Here is a 24,227-nt window from a genome sequence, read left to right as displayed (position 1 = left end):
TTTGATGGTGCTTGTGGAGGGAATAAAATGTACTTAACCCTCTTCCCATGCTGCAATGGTATGTCAAAGTTAGTGGGTCATTCAAGTGAACTTCCATACAATTGCGGCGCAATGATGGTGTAGGCACAGGAGCTGTACCCGTGCCATCACTTCGGGTGTTGTCTGTAATATACAGCCGATATCCCAATCCATTAGCAAATGCGGCACCTAAGGATTTTGACAGAGGGAGGGAGCTCCTTCCGTCACCAATTCAGTGCTCCCGACACGTTATTGCGGATGCCGAATGGTAAGCCACAGAACAACCCCAAGCCTGCCAACCCCTTTAAACTTTGTAGGGGTCTCTTTCCTGGGCCCATACTGTAACCCCAAACAATATGGTTTCTGAATCCCTATAGAAGACTAAGGCCCCTTTGAATGTGAAAAGCCAACACAGTTCCATGAGTTTGTGAGAACTGCACATTGTTTGGAGAACAAAGAGAGAACCAGCACCTTTGTTGTATCCCTGCTATAATGTAACAATCCCATCACGTTATATATATACAGTATATATAAATATAAATTATTACATTATGTCCTTTTGATGCTGTACCGTTCCAGAGCTCTTTTTATCAGGGCACAGTAAGACCAGAGGGTGGCCACCCTGCTTGACCTCTATCACCATTTACATTTAAGTCTCTACAAATAAGTAGCACAAAAGAGACCCATGGGTCATGTTGCAGCAGTGGTACTGCCCGGCATAAGCGGCATGTTTAACTATGCCACTCCTTTATGTACACAACTATGGTATGCTTTTTAGAAATATAAAAGGGAAAGAGCTACAGATTCTGACAGCATGACTAATGTACAAATGCAGGAGTGTTTTCAACCATTTGTCTGAATGGCTTTGCTATGGGTTTAGGAAAAGTTAAGACAGAATTGTCACGTATTTTCAAAACCCCATTCACATATAGCAGGAAAAAACACCGAAATCAGGGCATGCTGCAAATTTTAAAATTCACAGCAGGACTATTCTGTTGCGGAGATGTTGCAGATTTTCACTGTGGATTTTACCAAAATCCAATTTGCCACATATTTGCTATGAGTTTGCTGCAAATTCACGATGAAATCTGCTACATGTGACCTTACCCTTAAAGGGGTTGTTCATTACAAAAATGTGTCTGCATTTTATTTGGGCTTTCTTCATAGAGGTTCTCCTCCTTTACTAGTAACATTTATATACTTTTCTCTTCTTCTTCTGAGCATCTCGTTCTTCATATGTTGGTATTACATATTATATATTGGATTGTCTACTGATTCAGCAAAAGAAGTGAAACAAAATATAAATGGAAAATATGTCTTAAATTCTATTTCTGAGATAATATATCTATGCTGTGAAGAGATAAAGGATGAACTATGTCATGAATAAATAATAAATATTTATTTTAAAATTTTAATGTTGAATGAGAACCTGAAATAAATCTAGTATGTCCTACTCCATGATGCTCCTACACATGGCCCTACTACAGCTCTGCACAGGTTAGCCCAGTTGCACAGGACGTAGTGTCACTCTGGCTGTTTTTTCATGGCATCCAAGTGGCACTTTATAGTTTTCACGGACCCATTCACTTTAGTGGGGGAGTTGGGTCCATACTGACCGATCTGTGGAAAGATAGAACATGTCCTTGCAGAGATCACGGACTGGACTTGGGCAGCACACACGGTTATGCGCATTAGGGCTTAGGCCTAGTTCACACAGAGTTAAAGGCTATGTACACTTCATAGTTAGAGGCTATGTACACCATAGGAAGAAATGTTTCATTTTATTTTTAAATCGATGTGAACTTTCAAATAGAGTTTTATTTAAAAATTTTTTACTTTTCACGATACAGCTTCTATGTATCCTGCATACTTAGAAGCTGTATCACTCTCGCAGCCAATGACGTCAGTTCAGCTGAACTAAGACCTCGGCTGAGAGCTGGTCCTGCGTGTCTCTAAAACACAGGAATCCACCTAATACCTAATATCGATAACTAATATTCATAACTTAGATGTGATCGATATTAGCTGGATCTTGTGTGTCAGAGACACGCATGACCCGCTCTCAGCCGAGCCGTCAGTTCAAATGAACTGATAGACTTGGCTGCGAGAGATGATATATTTTTTTATGGATACAGGATACATAGAATCTGTATTGTAAAAAGTAAAAAATTTTTTTTAAATACAAGTCAATTTGCAAGTTGCTTAAAAACACATAACACATTTTTTCAATTAATTAAAAAAACATTTTTTCTTAAGTTAGGCTAGGTCCTCATCACATATTTGCATCCTGTTAAAACAACTTGTTTTTTTTATTATTATTATGAAAAAGAATCTTGAATACTTGGTCATTAATTATACTTTCAATTCCCAGCAGATGTAGCTACATGTTTTTTTTTTTGTTTCTTTTTTAAAGCTTTTTTTAACAAAGGACTTTGAGGCAACAGTTTGGGGAAGGGATTGTTTTAGTTTCACCCCAGCACAGAAAGTGATATACATAAGAAAAGCTAACCATAAACTGTGCACTTGGTCGTATATTTAGGGCCACAGACGGTCAGATGCCGTCCTGCGAGGTCAGAAAGCTTTCGCTTTGGGACAGGATAGAATAGGATCAGACTCTAAATGTACGACTACTACACAGAGCTGTAATACGGCCATGCACAGGGAGCCCTACTGGTTTGGGATATAAACATCTCAAATACCTTTGGGATAAACAAGAATACCAAGTGTGAGGCCGGCCTTATCACCCGACATTAGTGGCCACCTTCACGAATGCCCCAGAGGCTGAATCGACACAAATGTCCAACAATGGGAATCCAGTTGTCTTCCTAAATTCAGTGAGGAACATATTGAGGAGAACAAAGGCTGTTATAGAAACAAGTATATAACAAGGTCAGGGGAAAACTCAGGATTTTAAAATGGGTCCCCAAATGTGTTGGTGCCAATGACAGAGATGGCAAAAACCTAGAAGTCAAGGGTGGTTTAGGGCCCATTCACACAAGCGTGGATAACGTCCGTGTGCTGCGCATGGGAATCACGCACAGGACACGGACCCATTGATTTCAATGGGGCCATTGACACAGGCAGGAATTTTCACGCAGCGAGAGTCAGTTGCGTGAAACTCACTGCATGTCCTATATTGGTGCGTTTTCACGCACCTACACGCCCATTGAAGTCAATAGGTGTGTTAAAACCACGCACCGCACACGGATGCACATCCGTGTGGGGTGCGTGATTTGCGCATCAATTTGTTTTGAAAAAAAAAGATTCGCTTTGCGGGTGCGTGAAAAACACATGCCACTCGCAAAGCACACTGATGCATAACGCAACACACACGGACCAGATTCACGTGCCTTTTTCACGCGCGTGAATCTGATATGCTTGTGTGAATGTCGCCTAAGTGATTACAGGGGTTGTTTAGCATTAGAAAAACCTGACTGATTTCTTCTAAAAACAGCACCACACCTGTCCATGGGTTGTGTCTGGTATAGTAGCTCAGCTTTGTTGAAGTGAATAAGACTGAGCTGCAATACCAGACACAACCTTTGGACAGGTGTGGTGCTGTTTTTGGAAGAAATCCCCTACTCCCCTTCTCACAAACATATCAAATGATAAAACTCGGTGCGCTTGTAGCCGCCACTAGAGGGCGCTCACTGTATAGGGATTTACAGTGCTCCGATTGAACTCAATAATAAATCAGTACGCAGTGAACTCCACCTAGTGGCAACAGTATATTCTTTCCATGTAACTACATGTTTTCTGATGATCTGCTTACAGGGGGGTTTCATCCCTCATCCCGCTCCCCTTAGTTTGAACATTAAAGTATATATTACATATCATATAACACGGTTTGTTACAGGCTCAGGACTATGAAATATTCTCCCATTCATTCCCAAAAACCACGACGTCTCCCAGCAGCACATGCAGCTTTATGAATGTACAGTCTAAATATAATACAATCCGTACATGTGACGTTCTGCAGAATTTAGCATCAAGGGAAATGTAGTTCTCAACCTCACGCTCTGTCCACATGACGGAGGAAGCAAAAACTACAGCTCCCACAATCCCTTGCGGCTGCCGGGAACACGTGGGGTTGTTCTTGCGGTAGTAGCTACATTCTCGTCATGTCGTCTGGTTGTAAGATCGGTCCGTCCATTCTGAACAGCGACTTGTCCCGCCTGGCTGCGGAATGTGACCGCATGCTGCAGTGCGGGGCCGACTACCTGCACCTGGATGTCATGGACGGGTGAGGGGGCGTCTGTCTATTGTGAATGGTTGCTTAGGGAGTAATGCTGGGGTAACACAGTACGCTAGTTTATGTGCGACATTATCAACGTTACTAACAATATCTGGTTCCAGAGGTGTGAATAGAGCCTTGATCCTTGAGTCATCTGCTCCATAACTAGGGCAGAGTGGTAACTGGCATTCATGTGGGCAGAGGAATAATTCTGTCACTTGTTCTGCAATCATAATGTTTATAGAAAATCGGTCGTGTGGGCAACTCCATTGGAAAAGTAAGTACTTGAATTGGGAGCTCCTGACAGTAACGGGCATGTTTCTGGAGATTTTATGTGGGCATCCTGTATATAACCTGCATCCTAGTAGTCACATTCCTCACAGCGTGCATATAAATCATATAAAAGGTAATCTACATAACGCACGGGTAAGGGCTCATTAACACAAGCGTGTTCCTCGTCCGTGTTCTGTCCATTTTAACGACGGACAGCTCGCTGACCCGTGCAATCTAATGAAGCTATTCACACGTCCGGGATTTTTTCTTGTGTCTGTTACGTAAAGTTCTCTGCATGTCCTATTTTGCTCCGTTTTTGCGGACCACGTTGCCCATTGAAGTTTATGGCTGCGTGAAGAACACGGACAACATCCAGGTTTCACACATCACTTGCCAAAAAAAGGCTAAGAAAAAAAACCAGGAAGTGCTTGCAGAGGAGAAACACGTGAAAAACTGATGCCACACGGAACTGAAATGCATGAAATACAGTATATTTGTTTGCAGACGCAAAACCGGCACGCTCGTCTGAATAGGGCCTAAAGGTCAGGACAGGTCAAGTGGCCGGCATCTCCAGCGCTCCCAAGTGTGACCGGCCATGACCGATCACATATTCTGAAAATTTGTGGCCAAATTTCAGTTTTCAACTCTCAATAACTGAGACCTTTAGGCCTGGTTCCCACATAGCATTAAGGGCATGTTCACACGGCTTATTTCGGAGCTGTTTTTCATAGCCACTGTTTTTCAAGTGGCTAAAAAAAGTCTGAAAATCAGGAGCTGTTTTCCCTTGAAAACAGCTCTGTATTTTCAGACTTTTTTGAGTTTGTGTGTGAACATACCCTAACACTGCAGAATTTCAGCAACGGAATTCTGTGCGGAAATTCCGCAGCATTTAGACCAGCAGCAATGTGAAAGATTTAGCAAATCTCAGCCACACGCTGCGGAAAGAAAAAAAGCTGTGCGGATAATATCCTGCGGTGCGGCTTTCAAATCTGCAACATGTCTCGTGTTTGGGCCATAGACACGAATGGGGAGCGCATATTTAGCACTACAAAATGTGAATTGCAGGTGCACGTAAAGTTTGCTATAATCAATGCTTCAAACTAAAACCACCGGTAAAACCGCAGCATTTCCGCAGCAAAAATGGAATTCTGTGACGTGTAGTTTGTTTTCTTTTCCGATTTCTGTTGCAGAAAATCGACAGCGTCACCTGCCTGTGGGAACAAATCTCATCAACGCGCTGCGTAAAAAACCCGTCCATTTATGCTGCAGAATTGCTGCTATTCTGTTGTGGGTTTTCCCCCGTTTGAATTCAATGGAGAGGTAAAACCTGCAGCAAATAGCAAAATCTCATACCCAGATCTCTGCTCCTGCGTCCAGTCCGGCCTCCAAGGATGATGTTTCATCCCATGTGACTGCTGCAGCCAATCATAGGCTGCAGTGGTCACATCAGATGAAACGTCATCCCAGGTCGCCGGGCTGCAGGATGTCAGAGGGACGCGTCGCCATGGCTACGGCTGGGGTAAGTATGAATGTCTTTGTTTTTTTTCTAGCGCTGCTTTCCGCTGCAGAAATTCTGACTAAAAAAACTGCACCACAATGTGGTGCGGTTTTTCAAACTGAATGTGTTGCGGGTATGTTGCCATATTTTTTTATGTGGTATAGGAATTTTAGAGTATGCTTTAAACTACATTCACGCGAGCGTATCCGATTCACGCGCGTGAAAAACACGCATGAATCTGGTCCGTTCTGCATCAGTGTGCTTTGCGAGTGGCATGCGTTATTCACGCGCTTGCAAAGCACATCATTTTTCAAGCGAATTGATGCACAAATCACGCATCGCACACGGACGTGCATCCGTGTGCGGCGCGTGGTTTTCACGCACCCATTGACTTCAGTGGGCGCGTAGGTGCGTGAAAACTCCTGCATGTGTGAACAGCCGCATTGAAATCAATGGGTCCGTGTGCTGCGCGTGATTTCCATGCGTAGCACACAGACGTTATTCACGGTCGTCTGAATGAGCCCTAAGGAGGTTTTGAGGAATTTAAAGGACACTGAAAAGTACATTCTATTTCTCCTTTCCTCAATATGTTTATACAGATCTTTCATCTGGTTCTGTTTGATGCTCGTTTCCATTTGATTCGAAAACAAAATGTGCAGCTGTGTGTGTGTACACTAGGTGGCGCTGCAAGCTTCATCATCTGATCTGGATCATGCATTCTCTGAGGTCACTATCAGCTTTATACAATAGGTTGTGGCGTCCCGTATTTATCTGCAGTTTCCAAGTTTTCTTTTTGTTTATCAGTAAAACAAGGAAGACTTTGTCTCCATTGATAATCAATCTTGTACGCGCCTGTCTCCCGTTGCCGCCAGTAGTGAAGCGTGTTTCCTTCACTGATACTATGAGAAGATAATGCACCTATAGCTGCTTTATTTCCTGCCGCGGTGTAGTGTGGGCTGCGACTGGTTTCTTTGTATTGTATATCACATTATCAGCACGGAGTCTAGTTTTACTTTATTTGGTCTGTTTTGAGCTGATGCTTTAAATTTATCCCTAAATTGACAAGTGACCAGCCCTTCTCCCAGACGCCTGTGTGTGCACATTGGTGTCTTCAGTGTCTAATTGATGTCTTGTTCCTCTCGTTGCAGGCATTTTGTTCCCAATATCACATTTGGACATCCTGTGGTGGAATGCCTAAGAAAGGAACTGGGAAATGACCCATTCTTTGGTAATTCTTGGGATCATACCGATTATCGCTGGTGATAATTTACAATGCAGGTCCAATAAGGCCTCATACACACGACCGTAGCGGTGTGCACAGCCGTGATTTGCGGCTCGGAGTGTCACCCACGAGCCGCCGGCATATCGTGGGCCGTGCACATGGCCGCGTGCATTATTTTCTGTGAGCCTGGACCGCAAAACACGGCCGTAATAAGACATGTCCTATCTTTTTGCGGTCCAGGCTCCTGGGCCATGCACGGACCGTGGAAACCACTGTCGTGTGCATGGGACCATTGAAATGAATGGAGCCGCAAAAATATGTTAGTGTGCATGGGGTTTAAGGGTGTATTTAGGCCTCATGCACTTGACCGTAAGGGTTTTTACTGTCCACATATACGGATGCACATCCGTAGCCGTCAGTGGACAAGAATAGGACATGTTCTATAGTTTGCGGGTTATTTCTACGGCCCGGACACACATCCGTCAATATACGGAAAGGTGTCCATGGCCAATTGATATGAATCCGTAATTACAGATGAAAATTACAGTCGTGCATGAGGCCTAACATTTTGAGGTAGTGCCACGGAGCCAAACCCCAGCACCACCAACGCTAAAATTGGGGCAATGTTTTGGTATGTGTACAATCATTTTGTACCACGCTCCTAGTATCCTGGCACCTGGTGCTCATTTTTCTCATGTGTTTGTGAGATGCTCTGCAGGCAATGTCCGAAGCTTCGGTAAACATTCATGCTGAGGTAGGACCGCAGTTTTGCTGCTGGATTTTTAATCTAATCTCATTTTTAATCTAATAGGAATTAGGAATATTTTATGTCAGTTGTTACTTAAAGTATGTCCAAGGCTAAAAAGGGGTTTTAAGGGGTATTCCAGTTTTATGTAACTATAGCGCCGCAACTCTAATATACTTTGTTTCAATTCCTTTCCAATTTCAAGAGCTCTGCTTGCTGGCAGACTACTGAAACAGCTATTCATTCCTACATTTTTAGAACTTACGTTTTTCTTGACATCCTCCTTGCAATGGCTTCTTGTGCACCTTTTAAAAAGTCTGAATTCTTCTATAAAATTATAATAAAGCATATTTATGAACAATTTTTTCTTTCTTTCCCCACTTACAGATATGCACATGATGGTTGCTAAACCGGAACAGTGGGTTAAACCCATGGCAGATGCTGGTGCCAACCAGTACACATTTCATATAGAAGCCACAGAAAACCCTGGAGCCTTGATTAAAGAGATCCGAGAAAGTGGCATGAAGGTAAATGAAGCAAAAGACGCTGGAGCGTGCGGTTTTGTGTGTATATATCACATATATATTTAGTAGGTTTTCAGATGGAAATGAATGTCGTATTAGTTCCTCTGAATTTCTCTTTCTTGTATAGTAGAAGTCTGACTTTGGGTTTAAAAAAAAAATACAAAAAAAAATGCCCGATTTTTTTTTATTATCACTGATCTAAATTGCCTCCGCAGCTGGATGTTACACCGTAGCGGACGGATCTTCTGAAATCCAGTTCACACATTGTGGTTCAGGACATGCTGCGTTTTTCTTTTATTAAATACATTTACGTGATGTGTTTTGCTGAACGGTAATTCTATGGAACTGCTCCCTCCACAACTGCGCTCCTTACCGTGCTCCTCTTTTCTGTAGGTGGGCCTGGGTATTAAACCAAACACTACAGTGGAATATCTTGCTCCATGGGCAAATCAAATTGATATGGCTCTGGTTATGACTGTGGAACCCGGTTTTGGTGGGCAGAAATTCATGGAAGACATGATGACAAAGGTATGTGATTGCTTAGTCCTGATAATGCTGCTTGTTTCTCATGAGGGTAACCCTCAAAATAAAAGACTAGAAGAACATGGTCTATTCATTTATACTTTATGCGGAAATTTTGGGCGCTTTGTGTCATTCTGAAATGTAGTCATTTGTTTTTATTAATGATGATTCTATTAATAAAACTAGTAATTAGAAAGCGTATAGAACCACCATTGCTATTCTAGTTGTCACTCTGCTAGTACCTACCGTATATTAGTCCGTGCAAGTAGAGCTGGACAGGCAATGGCAGCTGTTCTTTTTTTATATGTAACCAATGTGTTTTCTTCAAGGAACGCTATTCCTACATATACCCTTTCTATGCCGTAACAAAAAAAAACTGGATCACAGGTTCTCCTTCGTGCCATATTTGTACCCCCTATAGGTTATGTTTGCTTGTAATATTTTCCCACAGTTCCAGATGTTACATAGTTGTAAATTAGACCGCAGCATACATAACCTGCAGCACCATGCACACCCTGAAATGCTGCCGGTGCCGTTTTATAGCTGCGCTTGTGCCTTGTTGTAACAGGTATGTCATTTATTTGTGATATTCCATTTCCCACTTGTAGGTGCAGTGGTTAAGATCACAGTTCCCATCACTGGATATTGAGGTGGATGGTGGGGTTGGACCAGACAATATTCACCGCTGTGCAGAGGTCCGTATTAATATTGGTTTTAAATGCTTTAGTATTAAAGTGTAACAAAACGTTTGACAAACTTCTGACATGTCACAAGTTTTGATTGGTGGGGGTCCATGCATTAGGTCCCCCACCAATCGCTCAAACGAAGCGGCAGAAGCACTCGTGTGAGCGCTTAGCCGCTTCGTTTCTGTTCGGCTTTTTCCGTATAGCCGATGTATTGGAGTAACGGCTCATAGACTTTCTATTGAGCCCGTACTCCGATACATTGATTTCCGGAAAAAGATCAAGCTCTTATAGGTGGATAGTATGAATGTTTATTACGTACAGGAATCTGGGTGTGCTTATTTCTGTAGTGATGTTACAAATATAGAACAAATACTGCAGCATCGTCGATGACCATTGTCTGTAGGATGAGAAAATAAATTGTCTGACGGCCGTTTCGCATGATGTTACGCTTTTTTTAAGGCCTTGACAAAGTGTGGGATCATGCGAAACCACCATAGGCAAATTTCTTTTATCATCCTATAGATAATGGTCATCCAAAAAATAAATTATTTTTGCAGAATCGGCGAGTGCCGCAGTGTTTGTTCTATATTTGGAGTATTTCTATGTGTGGTTGTGCTGTTCTGGCCACTAAGTACCACTAAAACTAGTCCTTTTGAACTGTGCTTCCTTGCATAGTGGTTTTCCTGGGATTGAGTAGTGCCAGCCTTTTTCCTTCTATTGAAAGTATTACTTAAGTAGTATTGTAGTGTTAAAAGGATTTTGTGTGTTCTTTTAATAACTCCCATATTACCAAGGCAGGTCCTAGGGGAACACCACTCCATACAATGTCACTTCAATGTAGATGCGCTGGTGTGGTTCAATGGAGACGTCGGGTACCCCTTACTAGTGATCTGTGGGGCTCCCAATATAGGGCCTCCCTAGCCATCTAAATGCCCTTTTAAATGGGCCAACCTCTTAAACCAATCACAGACTATTGATTAGGGGTTTATAAAGTCCTTCCCAAGATTTTGGACGATACTTGGAGCTGGCATGGATGAAACTTCAAGCAGGATGTGTAGCTTCATTGCAGAAATGCCTTGTGTAAATGTCGGTAGCAATAACAATTATTTTCACGGCGGCACTAATGGTCAAGTGCATGTTGGTTAACGTGCACTTCAGAATATATATATATATTTTTTTTTACATTTGTTTAAAGGAAGGGTTCAACTGGACAATATCTTTTTGAATTGTAGCTGCCCCAACAACCAACTAGCTGCTGTGGTGACCCCAGTGATCAGATGTTCTAGACTGGGAGCTGCTGGGCCTTCTTAGTTCATTTGCAGCTGCTAAATGTAATATTATATGTATGCTCATGTAACGCTATGACCAGAGCTGCTCCTCTGACTTCGATATTTTCCAATAGGACATGTGGATAGACGTTGTCCAGTGGGGACTGACCCTTTAACCCATCAATGACCGGGCCTGAAAAGGTCTTAATGACCAGCTAAATTTTTTTCGTTTTTACCCCTCTGCATTTCAGCAGCCAAAACTTTTTTTTATTTTTTCATTGACGTGGCCGTATGAGGCGTTGTTTTATGCGGGAGAAATTGTATTTTTTTTCATGGTTTGGAGGTAGAAAAAAATATATATTTTTATGGCGTAAACATAAGAAAAAGCGATTCTCGGCATAGTTTTTCCTGTATATTTTTTATCCCTTTCACGCTAAATAACCCATTAGATTGATTCTTCAGGTTATTACGGTCATTCAGATGCCTAATATGTGTAGGTTTTTTCTTTTTATTTCGTGTAGGGGCAATAAAATATATTTTATGCAAAATAATGACTTTTTTTAATTTTATTTTTTACTTTTTTTTTAATCCCTATTTATGGCCCCATGCACACAAACATGTTTTTGCGGCCGCAATTACCCCTGAAAATCTACGGGAGAATTTCGGCCCCATTCATTTCTATGGGCCCATGCACACAACCGTGGTTTCCATGGTCCTTGCATGGCCCCGGAGCCCAGACCGCAGAAATAACGGCCGTGTTCTGCAGTCCAGGCTCATAGAAAATAATGGACACGGCCATGTGCACGGCCTGCGATTTGCAGGTGACAGTCCACGGCCGGCCCGAAAATCATGGCTGTACACATGGCTATGGTCGTGTGCATGAGGCCTAAGGGATAACTTTATTTTTTACTTGTAATGTATTAGCATACTCCTGTATGCTAATACATTACACTGTGTCACTATGACACAGACTGCTGTTAGTGCAGCACATAGTGTGCCCAAACAGCAGGCTTACTGAACAGACCTTTGTAGGTCCTCAGGGTTGACTGCAGAGGGATTCCCCGGTGTTTGATGACGTCACTGGGTTTCCGATGACTAGATCAAAGCAGGGAGTTCACTTTGATCTTGCCGCGGTCAGGGACTGCGGCGATCAAGGGGTTAAACATCTGGGGTCCGAATGTTTTCGACCCCAGCTGTATTCAGGCTTCTCTTGGAGGATGAGCGCTCATCAGCCTCTTCTACAGCGACGCCAAAAGACGTCGCTGTAGATTAAGGACATGCACCGCCTGCCGTCAAAAGACAGTGGGCCGTCATTAAGGAGTTAAAGGTACCCACTGTGATATCCTGCTCTCAATTCAATGTGATTTTACATGTGGAAGATTTTGTGAAGCAGACACTTAGAAATAATGCATTTCTTTTGAATTACGAATGTAAATATGCAGATTAAATTGTAATACAGTACATTTTGTTTCACAAGTTTGATAATTCTATAATGTGATAATCTGACAGGCTGGTGCTAATATGATTGTGTCCGGAAGTGCCATTATGAAGAGTGATGACCCACGCTCAGTGATCAATCTCCTCCGTAATGCCTGCTGTGAAGCTGCTCAGAAGCGCTCGCTGGATCGGTGAATCCAGTAGGACGGAAGCATACACTGGTACTAACCAGTCCACGGAGAAGTATTTCCAGATACAGACCGCAGGCCTGGGGCATACACCAGGGTGGGGGTGGGGGGTGGGGGGGGGGCAATACTGGCCCCTGAAGCAATTCTCTTTTCCAGTGAAGAATGACCTGAAGTTTTTTGTTTTTTTTCCCTTTCATACACATCATGGTTTGTCTCGGTCTCACAAGTCTGCGAGGAAAAAAAGTCTTCCCTCCTGAATCATAAAGTGGTAGTAACCCTATAAGCAAAACATTGGGGTATGCTAGGCTTGGGTTCTTCAGTGTATAGATATGGCAAAGCATCACGTGGAGCGTATCTATGAAGATCACTCACTTATCTGTTCTTGTTATTTACTTTTGGATCACAAAACATGCTTGTCTACACAATCCTTATACTGTATAAATGTCATTCCTGCAGCATTGTTGGCTTTCACCTGGGGTGGTTCCGTTCCGCTTTAACATGACGTTTTAAATTAAATAGAAAAATATCTCAACGGTAGTTTGTGTAATGCGTGTGCAGGTGATCTGAAGAACGGATTGCATTGCTATTTATCTTGCGATAATTTGCCCATAATAGTTCCTTTGAGTTCTTTTTATTTTCCTGACCTTTAAGGAAATAATATTATAATAGGACCTGTCACTAGGTTATATACGTTGCACTAGTTAACTGACCTGAATAGCGCTGGGTCCCTGATTCCAGCGCTGCTTTTTGTTTGTTTTCCCGGACCCCCGTTCCAGAGATATGGCCCACTGTTGTGTTGGTTTCCTATTTGCTGTAGTTAGCCAACAGGGTGTGAACAGGCTGATTGGTCAGGGAAGCTAGCTCCACCCCAATGGCCAACTACAGAAATTTAGCATATAGGGCGCTAACAAAACAATGCGCCATATCTCCAGAAAGGGGGGGGGGGTTGTGGGGTACAGAAAGAGAAAAAAGAAACACACTGGAATCAGGGAGACCGCACTATTCAGGACGGCTAACCAGTTCAACGTGTATGATCTAGTGACCGGTCCTCTTTAAAAGCCCCATGGATGACCTCAGTGACGAGGTTCCCGGGCTCTGTAAGCAGTTGGAACGAGATATAAGCCAAACTATTAAAATCCATTTCACAGCCTGGCAAATTTCCTATTACAGAGCCCTTGTCCTATTCGCTGCAGATACAGCTCTTTAATAAGGAATTCGCCCATCTGTGACGCACATTATTCCAGTTGCGCTCATTTCTACTTGGATCGATTAGTTCTAATGAGGGTCGTCTTTTGGAGTATTGCAATTGCCTGGAATAGCTGTGACCCCTGTTTGCTGGTCGCTGACAGCTAGAGCCCCCCTTCAGGACACTTGAGGGAATCCAGATCAAATGTAGCACCGTTGTTTTTAACATTACCAGAAACAGCAGGGAAAGAGTCAGCCAGCACAATATATTGTAATAAATTTATTTAAAAAAAAATACAATAGAGGAACCTGAACATTAATTCAAGGTTTGGAAAATGGTTAGAGGACAGGTCAGCTCTCCTGATGTGCCTGTTTTAGTAAACACTTGCATTTCCTTGGAAAATAACTTGGGAGCATCTTTTTCCTAGACCTGTGATGCTCCTCTGTTGTTCCTCCTGGAAATGTATGATTACATTGACAACTGCATGTTACCATTCTCTTTGTCAATGTGGGGTGTCTGTATATACTCTGACACTGTCCAATCAGTGCGGAACATTTCCAGAAAGAATAACACAGGAACAGCACCGTGCAGAGTTGTAAGGAAAGATGCAACAACATTTTTATTTTATGGGGGGGGGTGCAAGCATTTACTAAAACAGATGTGTCAGGCAAGCTGAATAAACTGTTATTTGTTACTAAGCCCCTGGTCGTTTACAAAGGATCAATGGTAAAGTGTAGGAGTTGCCAAGAAATGAGCAAATAGACTGAAAACAGAGCAGTATTAAATAACTACATTAAAATACACAGATCCATGTTCTGGCTGCAGCTGCGATGATCATGGGGTGCATGTTGTAGTGTCTAGCGTATACTGGCAGGTTTGTCTCCTGTGAGGAAGACATCAAGTAACAAATAACTGCTGGTATTCCAGCAAACTTCACGTGAAAAACTGTTCTCACTAAATTAGGAAACTTATCTGATGCCCTCATGGCACTAAGTTAGTGAAATAGCACCCTTGTAAGATCCCCAAAATCCTGACTGGGGAGTGTAAGTTGGCATGTGCTATATGTAAAAGGCATATTCTTGGTTGACCTGCCTCTCTTATAAAGAAGTTGTCCAGCAGGTGAGGTGATACATGTATGTATTGCACCCACTGGCTTCGTGCTACTAGGCCAGAACGCTTTATATATTTGATCAACTTTCTGTATCCGACAGCCCAATAACATTGAACAAGTGCAAGAGCCGGCCTCAGGTTGCATGAGTGCAGCTAAACATGAAAGAAAACAGAACATCTATAACGCTGGAGCGCTGCCCATAGCAATGCTCTAATGCGGACCGGCCAAATGATTATCTGTAGGATATCATTGATGAAGCGTCTTCAACGGCACCTTTAAAAGACAAAAGAAGAAGGATTAAAGCAGAGTATGTACGACTAGAATTCATCCGTGATTACAGACCCATTCACTTCTACTGACCACAGACACCTTCCCGTATATTTACGGAAAAGTGTCCGTGTCGTAGAAATGCTCTGCAAAAGATAGGACATGTCCTATTTTTTTTGCTTTTACGGACCGTGCTCCCATACTTTAGAAGGGGAGCACGGCCTACAAATGCGGGTGGTAATGTAATCACGGACCAGGATTACGGGCACGGTCGTTTGCATGAGACCTTAGTCCAGGGCTATCCCTAGACTTGTTGTAGTTGCTATTAAGTTAACTATTGAGCTACAGCTAAAGTCCAAATGAGTCCATTGAGTTGCATGTAATCTTGGGCTGCAGCTGTCACTCAATAGTAAGGCTATGTTCACACGGCTTAGCAAAATACGTCTGAAAATACGGAGCTCTTTTTGGGCGAAAACCGCTCCTAATTTTCAGACGTTTTTGTAGCAACTCGCATTTTTCCCTGCGTATTTTATGGACGTTATTGGAGCTGTTTTTCAATGGAGTCCATGAACAGCGGCTCCAAAAACGTCCCAAGAAGTTACATGCACTTCTTTTTCGCGGGCGTCTTTCTACGTGCCGTCTTTTGACAGCGACGCGTAAAATAACACCTCGTGGGAACAGAACATCGTAAAACCCATTGAACGCAATGGGCAGATGTTTAGGCGTATTAGGGGCGTTATTTCAGGCGTAATTCGAGTCGTAAAACACCCGAATTACGTCTGAAAACAGTGCGTGTGTGAACATACCCTTAAAGTCAGTTAGTAGTACTGCCAATTAGATTCCCATATATAAACTTCCCCAAATGCACAACCAATTTAAAAAAATCATGCAGGACAAGAAAAAGTTATTGAACAAATAAAAATCAAAGCTTTATTATATAGAGATTTCATAAAAATACAAGTGTAAAAAAGAAACTGAGGACACAGACTAAAAAAAGGTGGAAACTCCTGATGCACTATAGGGAGGGACAACTTAATGTCAAGAACATGGAATAATAGATGCAGAATATCAGTATAGGTAGTATAGTAATAAACCCCAATATAGGAAGGAGTAAAAAAAATAAATAAATATATATATATATATTGTATCCGACAGAAGTAGTTGTTCCAATAAACTGCAATGAGGCTGATAAATGAAGCTAGATAGAAGGCCCACACCAGGGAGTCTGACACGCATTTCGCAATGGATGCTTCGTCCGGGGGTAGTTTGGCATGCAGATGCACTACTATTCAAATTGCTTAGGGCCAATGAGAGAGCAAATGTAGCTATTATGCAAATATAGTTAATAGGTATCAGAATTTTGGTTACCGTATTGATGACACGTGTGGGAAAAAAACTGCTCCAAAAACTCCATAATGGAGCCTGGCAGTATGTGGCGTTCATCATGGGGGCAAGAAATGCGTGGGTTGTTTTGCACCAGGACCGACCATTTACAGGACAAAGCCGGCGCTGAGGCCTGACGCAGACAGTAAATATTCAACATAGAAAGGGCATATAAGTACCAATATATGGCATAATGGGTCGTGCCTAAAAGAAAATATTTAGGCACTCCCTTATAGAAACTTGTATAACATCACAGCACGTTAATAAGTATATTCATTGTATTTTGACATTAGTAACTGTCCTGGGCATGCGTGTGACGTCACCATTTGGACCGGCCAATAACAGGACGGGGCCCGTGCCGACGGCAGATGTTTGCGTCTTCTTTCTAGTTTTGCTTCTATTTTTATGAAATCTCTTTTTAATGGCAACAATAAAATATTGTCTTTTAATTGTTCAATAACTTTTTCATGTGAATCGGTAGAACTACAAAAAGTCTGTAGCCCTGGCCTTCCAGTTCATCATAGAATATTTATTCTTTAACTTTCTGTCCATTTCAATACGGCATCAATGTTGGAGAGAGCAGAGGGGTGTCAAGATGGTCATCAACCTCTCTGCTTGGTATGCTTATATAATACACAGCTGCTCTTCCCTATTAGGGCCTGTTCACATCAGCGTTTGGTTTCCGTTTATGGGTTATGTTCGGCTTCTCCGTCGGAGGAACGGGTTAACGGAAAGCCAAACAGAAACCATAGCTTCCGTTTGCATTACCATTGATTTTAATGATAATGCTTCTGTTGCAATTGGTTTCTGTTCCGTAAGGGTTCCGGTTTTTTATTGCGGAAACAATAGCGCCCCCCCCCCTCTAGTAAAGAGGTTAGAAGATGAAGTCCAACCGATACTACTAGAAGTTTGATATTTAGGAAGGCAATAGCACATACAGCAGTTGCCAATTGCACCAAAATAGAGGGAAAAATTCCTTCCCAACAATATGGCAATAGTAATAAATCACTGGACTAATGTCCCATCTTCAGCAATCTGATATTACATCTTACATATGGCATCCAGGCCCTTCTTGAACTTGTTCAACTAATCAACCATCACAACATCCTGTGGCAGAAAATTCCATGGTCTCACTGCTCTTACAGTAAAGAATCCCCATCTGTGATGATGGTGAACCTTTTTTGATCTAGACTAAGTGAATTTGTATATAAAGAGCTATGGGGGGAATATATAAATTTTTCTATGCCAGTTTTCTGATGTAGAAAAGTTTCAAACGGCACAAAAGTCAGTGTTTCCAGAAAAAATTGTGACATTTGTGCTGTTTCTGTCAATCGTGGCACTATTTTTTATAAAAAGTGGGCGGATCTTAGCAGAAGGGTCAGGGCCACCTACTTTTAGATTACGTTGATTATCACTTTTTGGCGCATGGTTTACCAGAGATGTGCTTAATTTATTGAAGAAGACCTCTAGTGGTAACACAACTTTCCATGTCTGCATTCCCCACCTGACTATATACCCCACTCTACACTTTTATGTATTCTGTACTTACTTTTTGAACTGCTGCCTTTTCTGTGCTTAGAAAATGCCTCCCTCTCGATTTATTAGATTTGCCGAGCTTTCTCTTCCTCTCTGCTTTGCTATCAATCCCATGATGCTTCAGCACAGCATCACATGACCAGCTAAAGACCATACCATTTCTGCATGATGGAAGATGCTCTGATTATCATCCTCTCTATATTCTCCTAAATAAGCTGAGAAACCATAGGTATACAGCCAGGGAGGCTGCACCATATTCTTCTACATTATACCGGTGTGACAGGAACCTGTCTATCAGTGGTAGCTGAAGTTTCTGTCCCCCCCCGTGCAAAACTAGTGCAGTCAAGGAACTGCTGAAGCCTGTGATGGGTGACACATAGAATTAAGTAGAGAAAGCGTGTCACCGAGCCGGATTCACACTGTTGCTAAGCAACCATCCCAGTCTGATATATAGAGATAGAAGCAGCAAGAAAGATAACAGGTGAGAGACTGACACATGAAATACCATAATGGTACACATGGGAAAGTTTAGTTTTGCCCGGAGTGTCCCTCTAAGGTGTGCATGCCTTAATAAATTAGGCACATTTTACTCCAATTTTCTTTATATTAAGACTACCATATAGAACTCCAGTCTTAAAGGGGTATTCCCAACAAGAAGTCTTGCAAGTAAAATGGACGAGTTGAAGATTCCAATGACTGACACGGATTATGATGCCAGAGGCAGCTGGGGGCGGCCCTGCTCGACCGGGTGAGATCGATATTAGGATCGGTCTCACTCATTTAACCCTTCAGATGCGGTGCACAATAGCGTGCACCGCATCTGAGTGGTTTTGGAGAGAGGGAGGGTGCTCCCTCATCCCACTGACACCCGGCGATAAGATCGCCGAGTGTCTGTGTCTCCGGGGGCTCAATAAAGGCCCCCAGGTCTGCCTGTAATGAAAGCCTGCTAGATCATGCCGGAGGCATGACCTAGCAGATGCCTGTCCGTTTTAAACTGACAGGCAGTAATACACTGCAATACAGAAGTATTGCAGTGTATTCTAAATGCGATCGGAGGATCGCATAGTGAAGTCCCCTAGTGGGGCTAGTAAAAAAGTGAAAAAAAGAAGTTTAATAAAAAGTGAAAAAAATAAAAATGAAAAACCCACTTTTTCCCCCCTTACAAACTGCTTTACTATTAACAAACAAAATAAAGTAAAAAAGTTACAAATATTTGGTATCGCCGCGTCCGTATTACATAATTTAACCCGCACGGTGAACGCCGTAAAAATTTAAATAAAAAAACATGCAAAAATTGCTGTTTTCTTTGAATCCAGCCTTAAAAAAAAATGTGATAAAAATTCAAATAGGCTTGTCGTTAAGGGGTTAAAAAAAGGGCAGATGCTTATTTATTTACGAATGGCATTGAGGGTTATAGTTAACCCGTTAATGACCGACGCATAGTCTTTTTACGTCGGTCACTAACGGGCGTTATTCCGATGCAATAGACTTTTTACGTCGCGGCATCGGAATAAGTAAACAGAGCAGGGAGCTGTCAAATCTCCCTGCTCTCAGCTGCCAGAGGCAGCTGGGGGCGTCCCTGCTCTGCCGGGTGAGATCGATATAAGTATCGATCTCACCCGTTTAACCCCTCAGATGCGGTGCTCAATAGCGAGCACCGCATCTGAGTGGTTTTGGAGAGAGGGAGGGAGCTCCCTCTCTCTCCCACCGACACCCGGCGATAAGATTGACAAGTGTCAGTGTCTCCCATGGCAGCCGGGGGGCCTAATAAAGGCCCCCAGGTCTGCCTGTAATAAATGCCTGCTAGATCATGCCGCAGGCATGACCTAGCAGATGCCTGTCCGTTTTAAACGGACAGGCAGTAATACACTGCAATACAAAAGTATTGCAGTGTATTATGATAGCGATCGGACCATCGCATATTAAAGTCCCCTAGTGGGACTAGTAAAAAAGTAAAAAAAAAAGTTTAATAAAGTTAATAAAAAAATAAAATTAAAAACCCACTTTTTCCCCCTACAAACTGCTTTACTATTAAAAAAACAAAATAAAGTTAAAAAGTTACACATATTTGGTATCGCCGCGTCCGTAACGACCCCGACTATAAATCTATTACATTACTTAACCCGCACGGTGAACGGCGTAAAAAATGAAATAAAAAACAACAGAAAAATTGCTGTTTTCTGTGAATCCTGACTTTAAAAAAATGTGATTAAAAAGTGATAAAAAAGTCGCATCTACTCCAAAATGGTACCAATAAAAACTACAAGTCGTCCCGCAAAAAAAAATCCCTCATACAACTGCATCGGCGAAAAAATAAAAACGTTACGGCTCTTCAGATATGGAGACACAAAAACAAATAATTTTGAAAAAAAAGTGTTTTTACTGTGTAAAAGTAGTAAAACATACAAAAACTATACAAATTTGGTATCGTTGCAATCGTAACAACCCGCTGAATAAAGTTAGTGTTATTTATACCACACGGTAAACGGCGTAGATTTAGGACGCAAAAAAGAGTGGCGAAATTTCCGATTTTTTTTTTTTTTTTTTTTTTTTTTTATCCCCCCCCCCCAAAAAGAGTTAATCAATAAATAATATGTACCTCAAAATGGTGCTATTAAAAAATACAACTTGTCCCACAAGAAACAAGAGCTTATACAGCTATGTCGACGCAAAAATAAAAAAGTTATAGCTCTTGGAATGCGACGATGGAAAAACGTAAAAAATAGCCTGGTCATTAAGGTCTAAAATAGGCTGGTCATTAAGGGGTTACTCAAGCAATGAATGATGGGTAATTTATTGAGAACGGTTGAACCTGATGGACCGATGTCTTTTTTTCAACCTTTGTAACTTAGAAATTTATGGCATATCCACAGGATCAAGAAGGTAGAGAAACCGCAGCACACACGTTATCCAGGTATCAAAAATAAGTGTCTTTATTTCACCATGAAAAAAACCATTTCGACCCCAGTGAGGGTCTTTTTCAAGCAAGACCCTCACTGGGGTCAAAACTTCGCTTTTTATGGTGAAATAAAGACACTTCTTTTTGATACCTGGATAACGTGTGTGCTGCGGTTTCTCTACCTTCTTGTGTCTGCTTTGGAGTTGAATTGGCTCTGACTCGGCACTGCCTGCGCCGATTGAAATCTCTTCCTATTTAAATGCCCTGTGAATGCTCTCTGGGACTGATGTGCTGCTGATCTCTTTCTTTTGGATATCCACAGGATCCCCGTTTTGCCTGGTGCGGTGGCCACAAGCGACCGATTTTACAGGCTTTACAGAGGGTGCCGCGCGGCTCTCTCCGTTCTGTTCAATTTGAGTTATGGAAACAGCCGAGCAAGTTGTTTTTTGCATGAGTTAATGCCCCTTGATGCATCCCATGATTTTATGTGTCTTGGCAGCAGCTTCCTGGCACTGGATGCTAAAGTATAGTTTACTGTCCACCAAGAGTCCCTTTTAGGCCATATTCACACGGATGTGAATTGTCAGTGTGTCGTCTGTTTTAACAATGGATGGCACACTGACTCATGCAATTCAATTGGGGTATTCACACATCCGTTGTTTTTTTGGGGCGTTTGTTTTGTGAAAAACTCACAACATTTCCTACTCTGGTCCGTTCTTGCGAACCAGACTCGCCCATTTGAGTCTATGGGTGAGTGAAAAAAAAAAAGGACATTACACAGACGTTTATCTGTTCTGTAGCGTGTGTATCCAACAGAGAAGTCGGGCCAGTTCTCCAATAACCCAAAGCCATCCTTGGTATGGCACAGAAAGTATTTCAGAAAATACTACATTTGAGGTCCTTGCCCTCGTCTTACAGCAGCTACTTTCACACAGCATTTGTAAGTCAAAACTAGGAGTGGGTCCAACGCACAGAAGAGGTGCTAATTTCTCCATTATACTGTTTCTGTTTATTTTACACTCCTAGATTTGGCTTCTAAATACTGATGCAAAATATTGACCATAATGTGAATGAGGCCTAAGTTCACCGAGCTCTAACTTTATCATTGGTGTTAATAGTCAGACTACAGGTCTATCCTCTGCAGAAGACTTGTTTTACATGAGCGCAAATCCTGTCCCACCCGGCTAACAGTATTATAGATCCATAATATGGCAAAGCCCAAATTACGTTTCTCTTAAACCAGCCTTACAAATACCAACTTACTACATACATTTTGTATGTACCTCATTCATCTTCCAAAGCAGCAGGCTAGCCTGTGAGCATCAGTGGAGAATACTCCGTCACCTATGCTTCTTGTCACTGCTGGAGTGAGGGGATTTCTCTCCATTGTCCTCGTGGGTTGGGGTTGGCTGTTTTGTGGGGGGACAAGATGAGTGTTTTGTTGCTTTGTGTGTATCCTTTAAGGCCACGGCAGTCTCTTCTGTCAGCGGAAATACTCTATTCTCCCAGTGTTCTTCCTGAAGACAAAAACATATACAACCATCATTGTTCTTGTTCTATTTGTTAGAAGTCCTTCCTATGCCATACTATACGTTCCCAACAAGAAGATCTCAACCGCTCAGTGGTAACTATAGGTTTCATTGGGGGGAAAAAAGTAAAAAAAAAATTTGTCGCTACCCATTGTGTTTCTAAATTCTACAACGGGAAAGACTGACAATAGTGAACTTAGGTTGGGAATTAATGAGGAGGGCTTTAGGACCTTATCAGAAAGAGGCACGCTACAGAAACATCTATGGGGGACAAGAGTGCAGCGTTAGGGCTCATGGCACAGATTCATTAGAGACACCTGGAGTGGCGGGCGATCTGTGCCAAACAGCTCTGTAATAAAGTCGTGTGCATGAGGCCTATATGTGCAGCAGGCTTCCTCCCTAATTCTAAACTACGTAACGCCTTCATTTTACCAATCCTGTTCCCATGCTGACTCTCTAGTCCTCTATGTTTAGAAATATTTCATAGATGTAATCTTGTGACGGGATATTATGTCACCAAGAGGACTAGATAGCGGCCATATGGGATTGGTGAGTTATTGAACAAGGTTTATTATTTACGTTTTATATTCGGTTTTTATCCTATTGAACTCTATTAGATAAAAGTCAACCAAACAACGATTTTGCCGGGATTGGTTTTTTATCTAATGTGTATGTGTTATTTTACTATATATATGTGTGTGACTATGTATACATATATGAATATGCTTTATTTGCAGAATCCAAAATACACACAAACTCGGATTTCGGTTGCTGAAAATCAGATACAACATTCTAAGCCGAGCTCCATTCAGATCATTGATTATTTGCTTCAAGATTTATATAACTTAAAATCGGACGCAACATTCTGAGTAGTTCCAATGGATTTGAGTTCTGTATAGATTCCTTCCATTAAAACCAGTCGTGTCTGAGATCACAGACTCCACCAATATAATCGATGGGTTAATAACATACTTTTATTGAAAAATATAAATCCTCATATTTAACTGCTTATATAGATATACCTAATGCACCAATCAAGTTATATACATTGTAAATCTTTACCTTCCTTTGCTGAAATTCAGCTGCGCACTGTAGGTTATGTGAAGCACAGCCACCAGGGGGAGGTGTGTCCCAAGAAACTGGTGACATGGAATTTGAACTGCAGTTGTCTTCAGTGCATAAAAACATATTTCCTGGGCATTGCCCTGAGCTATGGCTTGAAGATCTGAAGAGGGAAAACTTGTTGTATAAATGTGCAACTGGTAGCAGGAGATGCAGCGTCGGACAGGACGATCTGCTTGCCAAGGCAGCAATAGGATGCCTGTCCGTCCCGTATGACGCTGCATCTCCCGCTACCGACTACATTTCAGCGAGAGATACAATTACAAGCATGAATGTGCCACTTATCGTTTTCTAATACTACACAATGTAAGCAAATAAATAGATATTTTTCATTTTGCTTGTTTCAGACAACTAACCTGCTCCTTTTCCACCATTTGCTCGGTTCCCAAAATGACCAACGAGCCCTTTCTGTCTGCTCATATTTCTGATGTCGGATTAAAAAAGCCTCATCTGACAGATCTTCCAGCTAAAAATGTTAATAAAAATGTAATGAATGTGGTGAAAAATATTAAAAAAATAGCTGGTGTGTATAAGGTAAGCAGGGGTTATCTACTGTAACAGCAGAATTTCCAGTTTTGC

General features: G+C 42.0%; 2 protein-coding genes across 3 annotated transcripts in view; one reads left to right on the top strand and one right to left on the bottom strand.

The window, feature by feature from the left end:
- The first annotated feature begins 4,094 nt into the window (after positions 1–4,094).
- On the top strand, positions 4,095–24,124 carry RPE (ribulose-5-phosphate-3-epimerase). 2 transcript variants are annotated; one of them, XM_075829657.1, is made up of 7 exons: positions 4,095–4,261; positions 7,172–7,251; positions 8,378–8,517; positions 8,908–9,042; positions 9,645–9,731; positions 12,500–12,648; positions 23,996–24,124. In XM_075829657.1, the coding sequence occupies exons 1-6, from the start codon at positions 4,140–4,142 to the stop codon at positions 12,620–12,622; spliced, it is 687 nt and encodes a 228-aa protein (XP_075685772.1). In that variant the 5' UTR covers positions 4,095–4,139; the 3' UTR covers positions 12,623–12,648; positions 23,996–24,124. The 2 variants fall into 2 exon arrangements, with proteins under 2 accessions (XP_075685772.1, XP_075685771.1); XM_075829656.1 differs by lacking the exon at positions 23,996–24,124 and having other exon boundaries at positions 12,500–13,147.
- The window catches only part of KANSL1L (KAT8 regulatory NSL complex subunit 1 like), a 55,164-nt gene continuing 45,004 nt past the window's right edge, over positions 14,068–24,227 (bottom strand). The window contains exons 12-15 of the mRNA XM_075829655.1: positions 24,005–24,114; positions 23,589–23,751; positions 22,281–22,514; positions 14,068–15,185 (exon numbers count right to left, since the gene is read on the bottom strand). Coding sequence (XP_075685770.1) covers positions 22,338–22,514; positions 23,589–23,751; positions 24,005–24,114 — 450 coding nt within the window. The 3' untranslated portion in view covers positions 14,068–15,185; positions 22,281–22,337. The remainder of the gene's footprint in view (positions 15,186–22,280; positions 22,515–23,588; positions 23,752–24,004; positions 24,115–24,227) is intronic.

This window comes from Rhinoderma darwinii, chromosome 6 (genome assembly GCF_050947455.1).
Source record: "Rhinoderma darwinii isolate aRhiDar2 chromosome 6, aRhiDar2.hap1, whole genome shotgun sequence".
Classification (NCBI taxonomy): domain Eukaryota; kingdom Metazoa; phylum Chordata; class Amphibia; order Anura; family Rhinodermatidae; genus Rhinoderma; species Rhinoderma darwinii.
This window is presented reverse-complemented; position numbering and strand designations above follow the sequence as displayed.

Excerpts from the sequence above, each read along its gene's own strand:
- RPE (XM_075829657.1), top strand. The coding sequence starts at position 4,140 with ATGTCGTCTGGTTGTAAGATCGGTCCGTCCATTCTGAACAGCGACTTG. Across the intron at positions 4,262-7,171 it reads CACCTGGATGTCATGGACGG|GCATTTTGTTCCCAATATCA; the intron begins GTGAGGGGGCGT and ends CTCTCGTTGCAG. Across the intron at positions 9,732-12,499 it reads ATATTCACCGCTGTGCAGAG|GCTGGTGCTAATATGATTGT; the intron begins GTCCGTATTAAT and ends ATAATCTGACAG.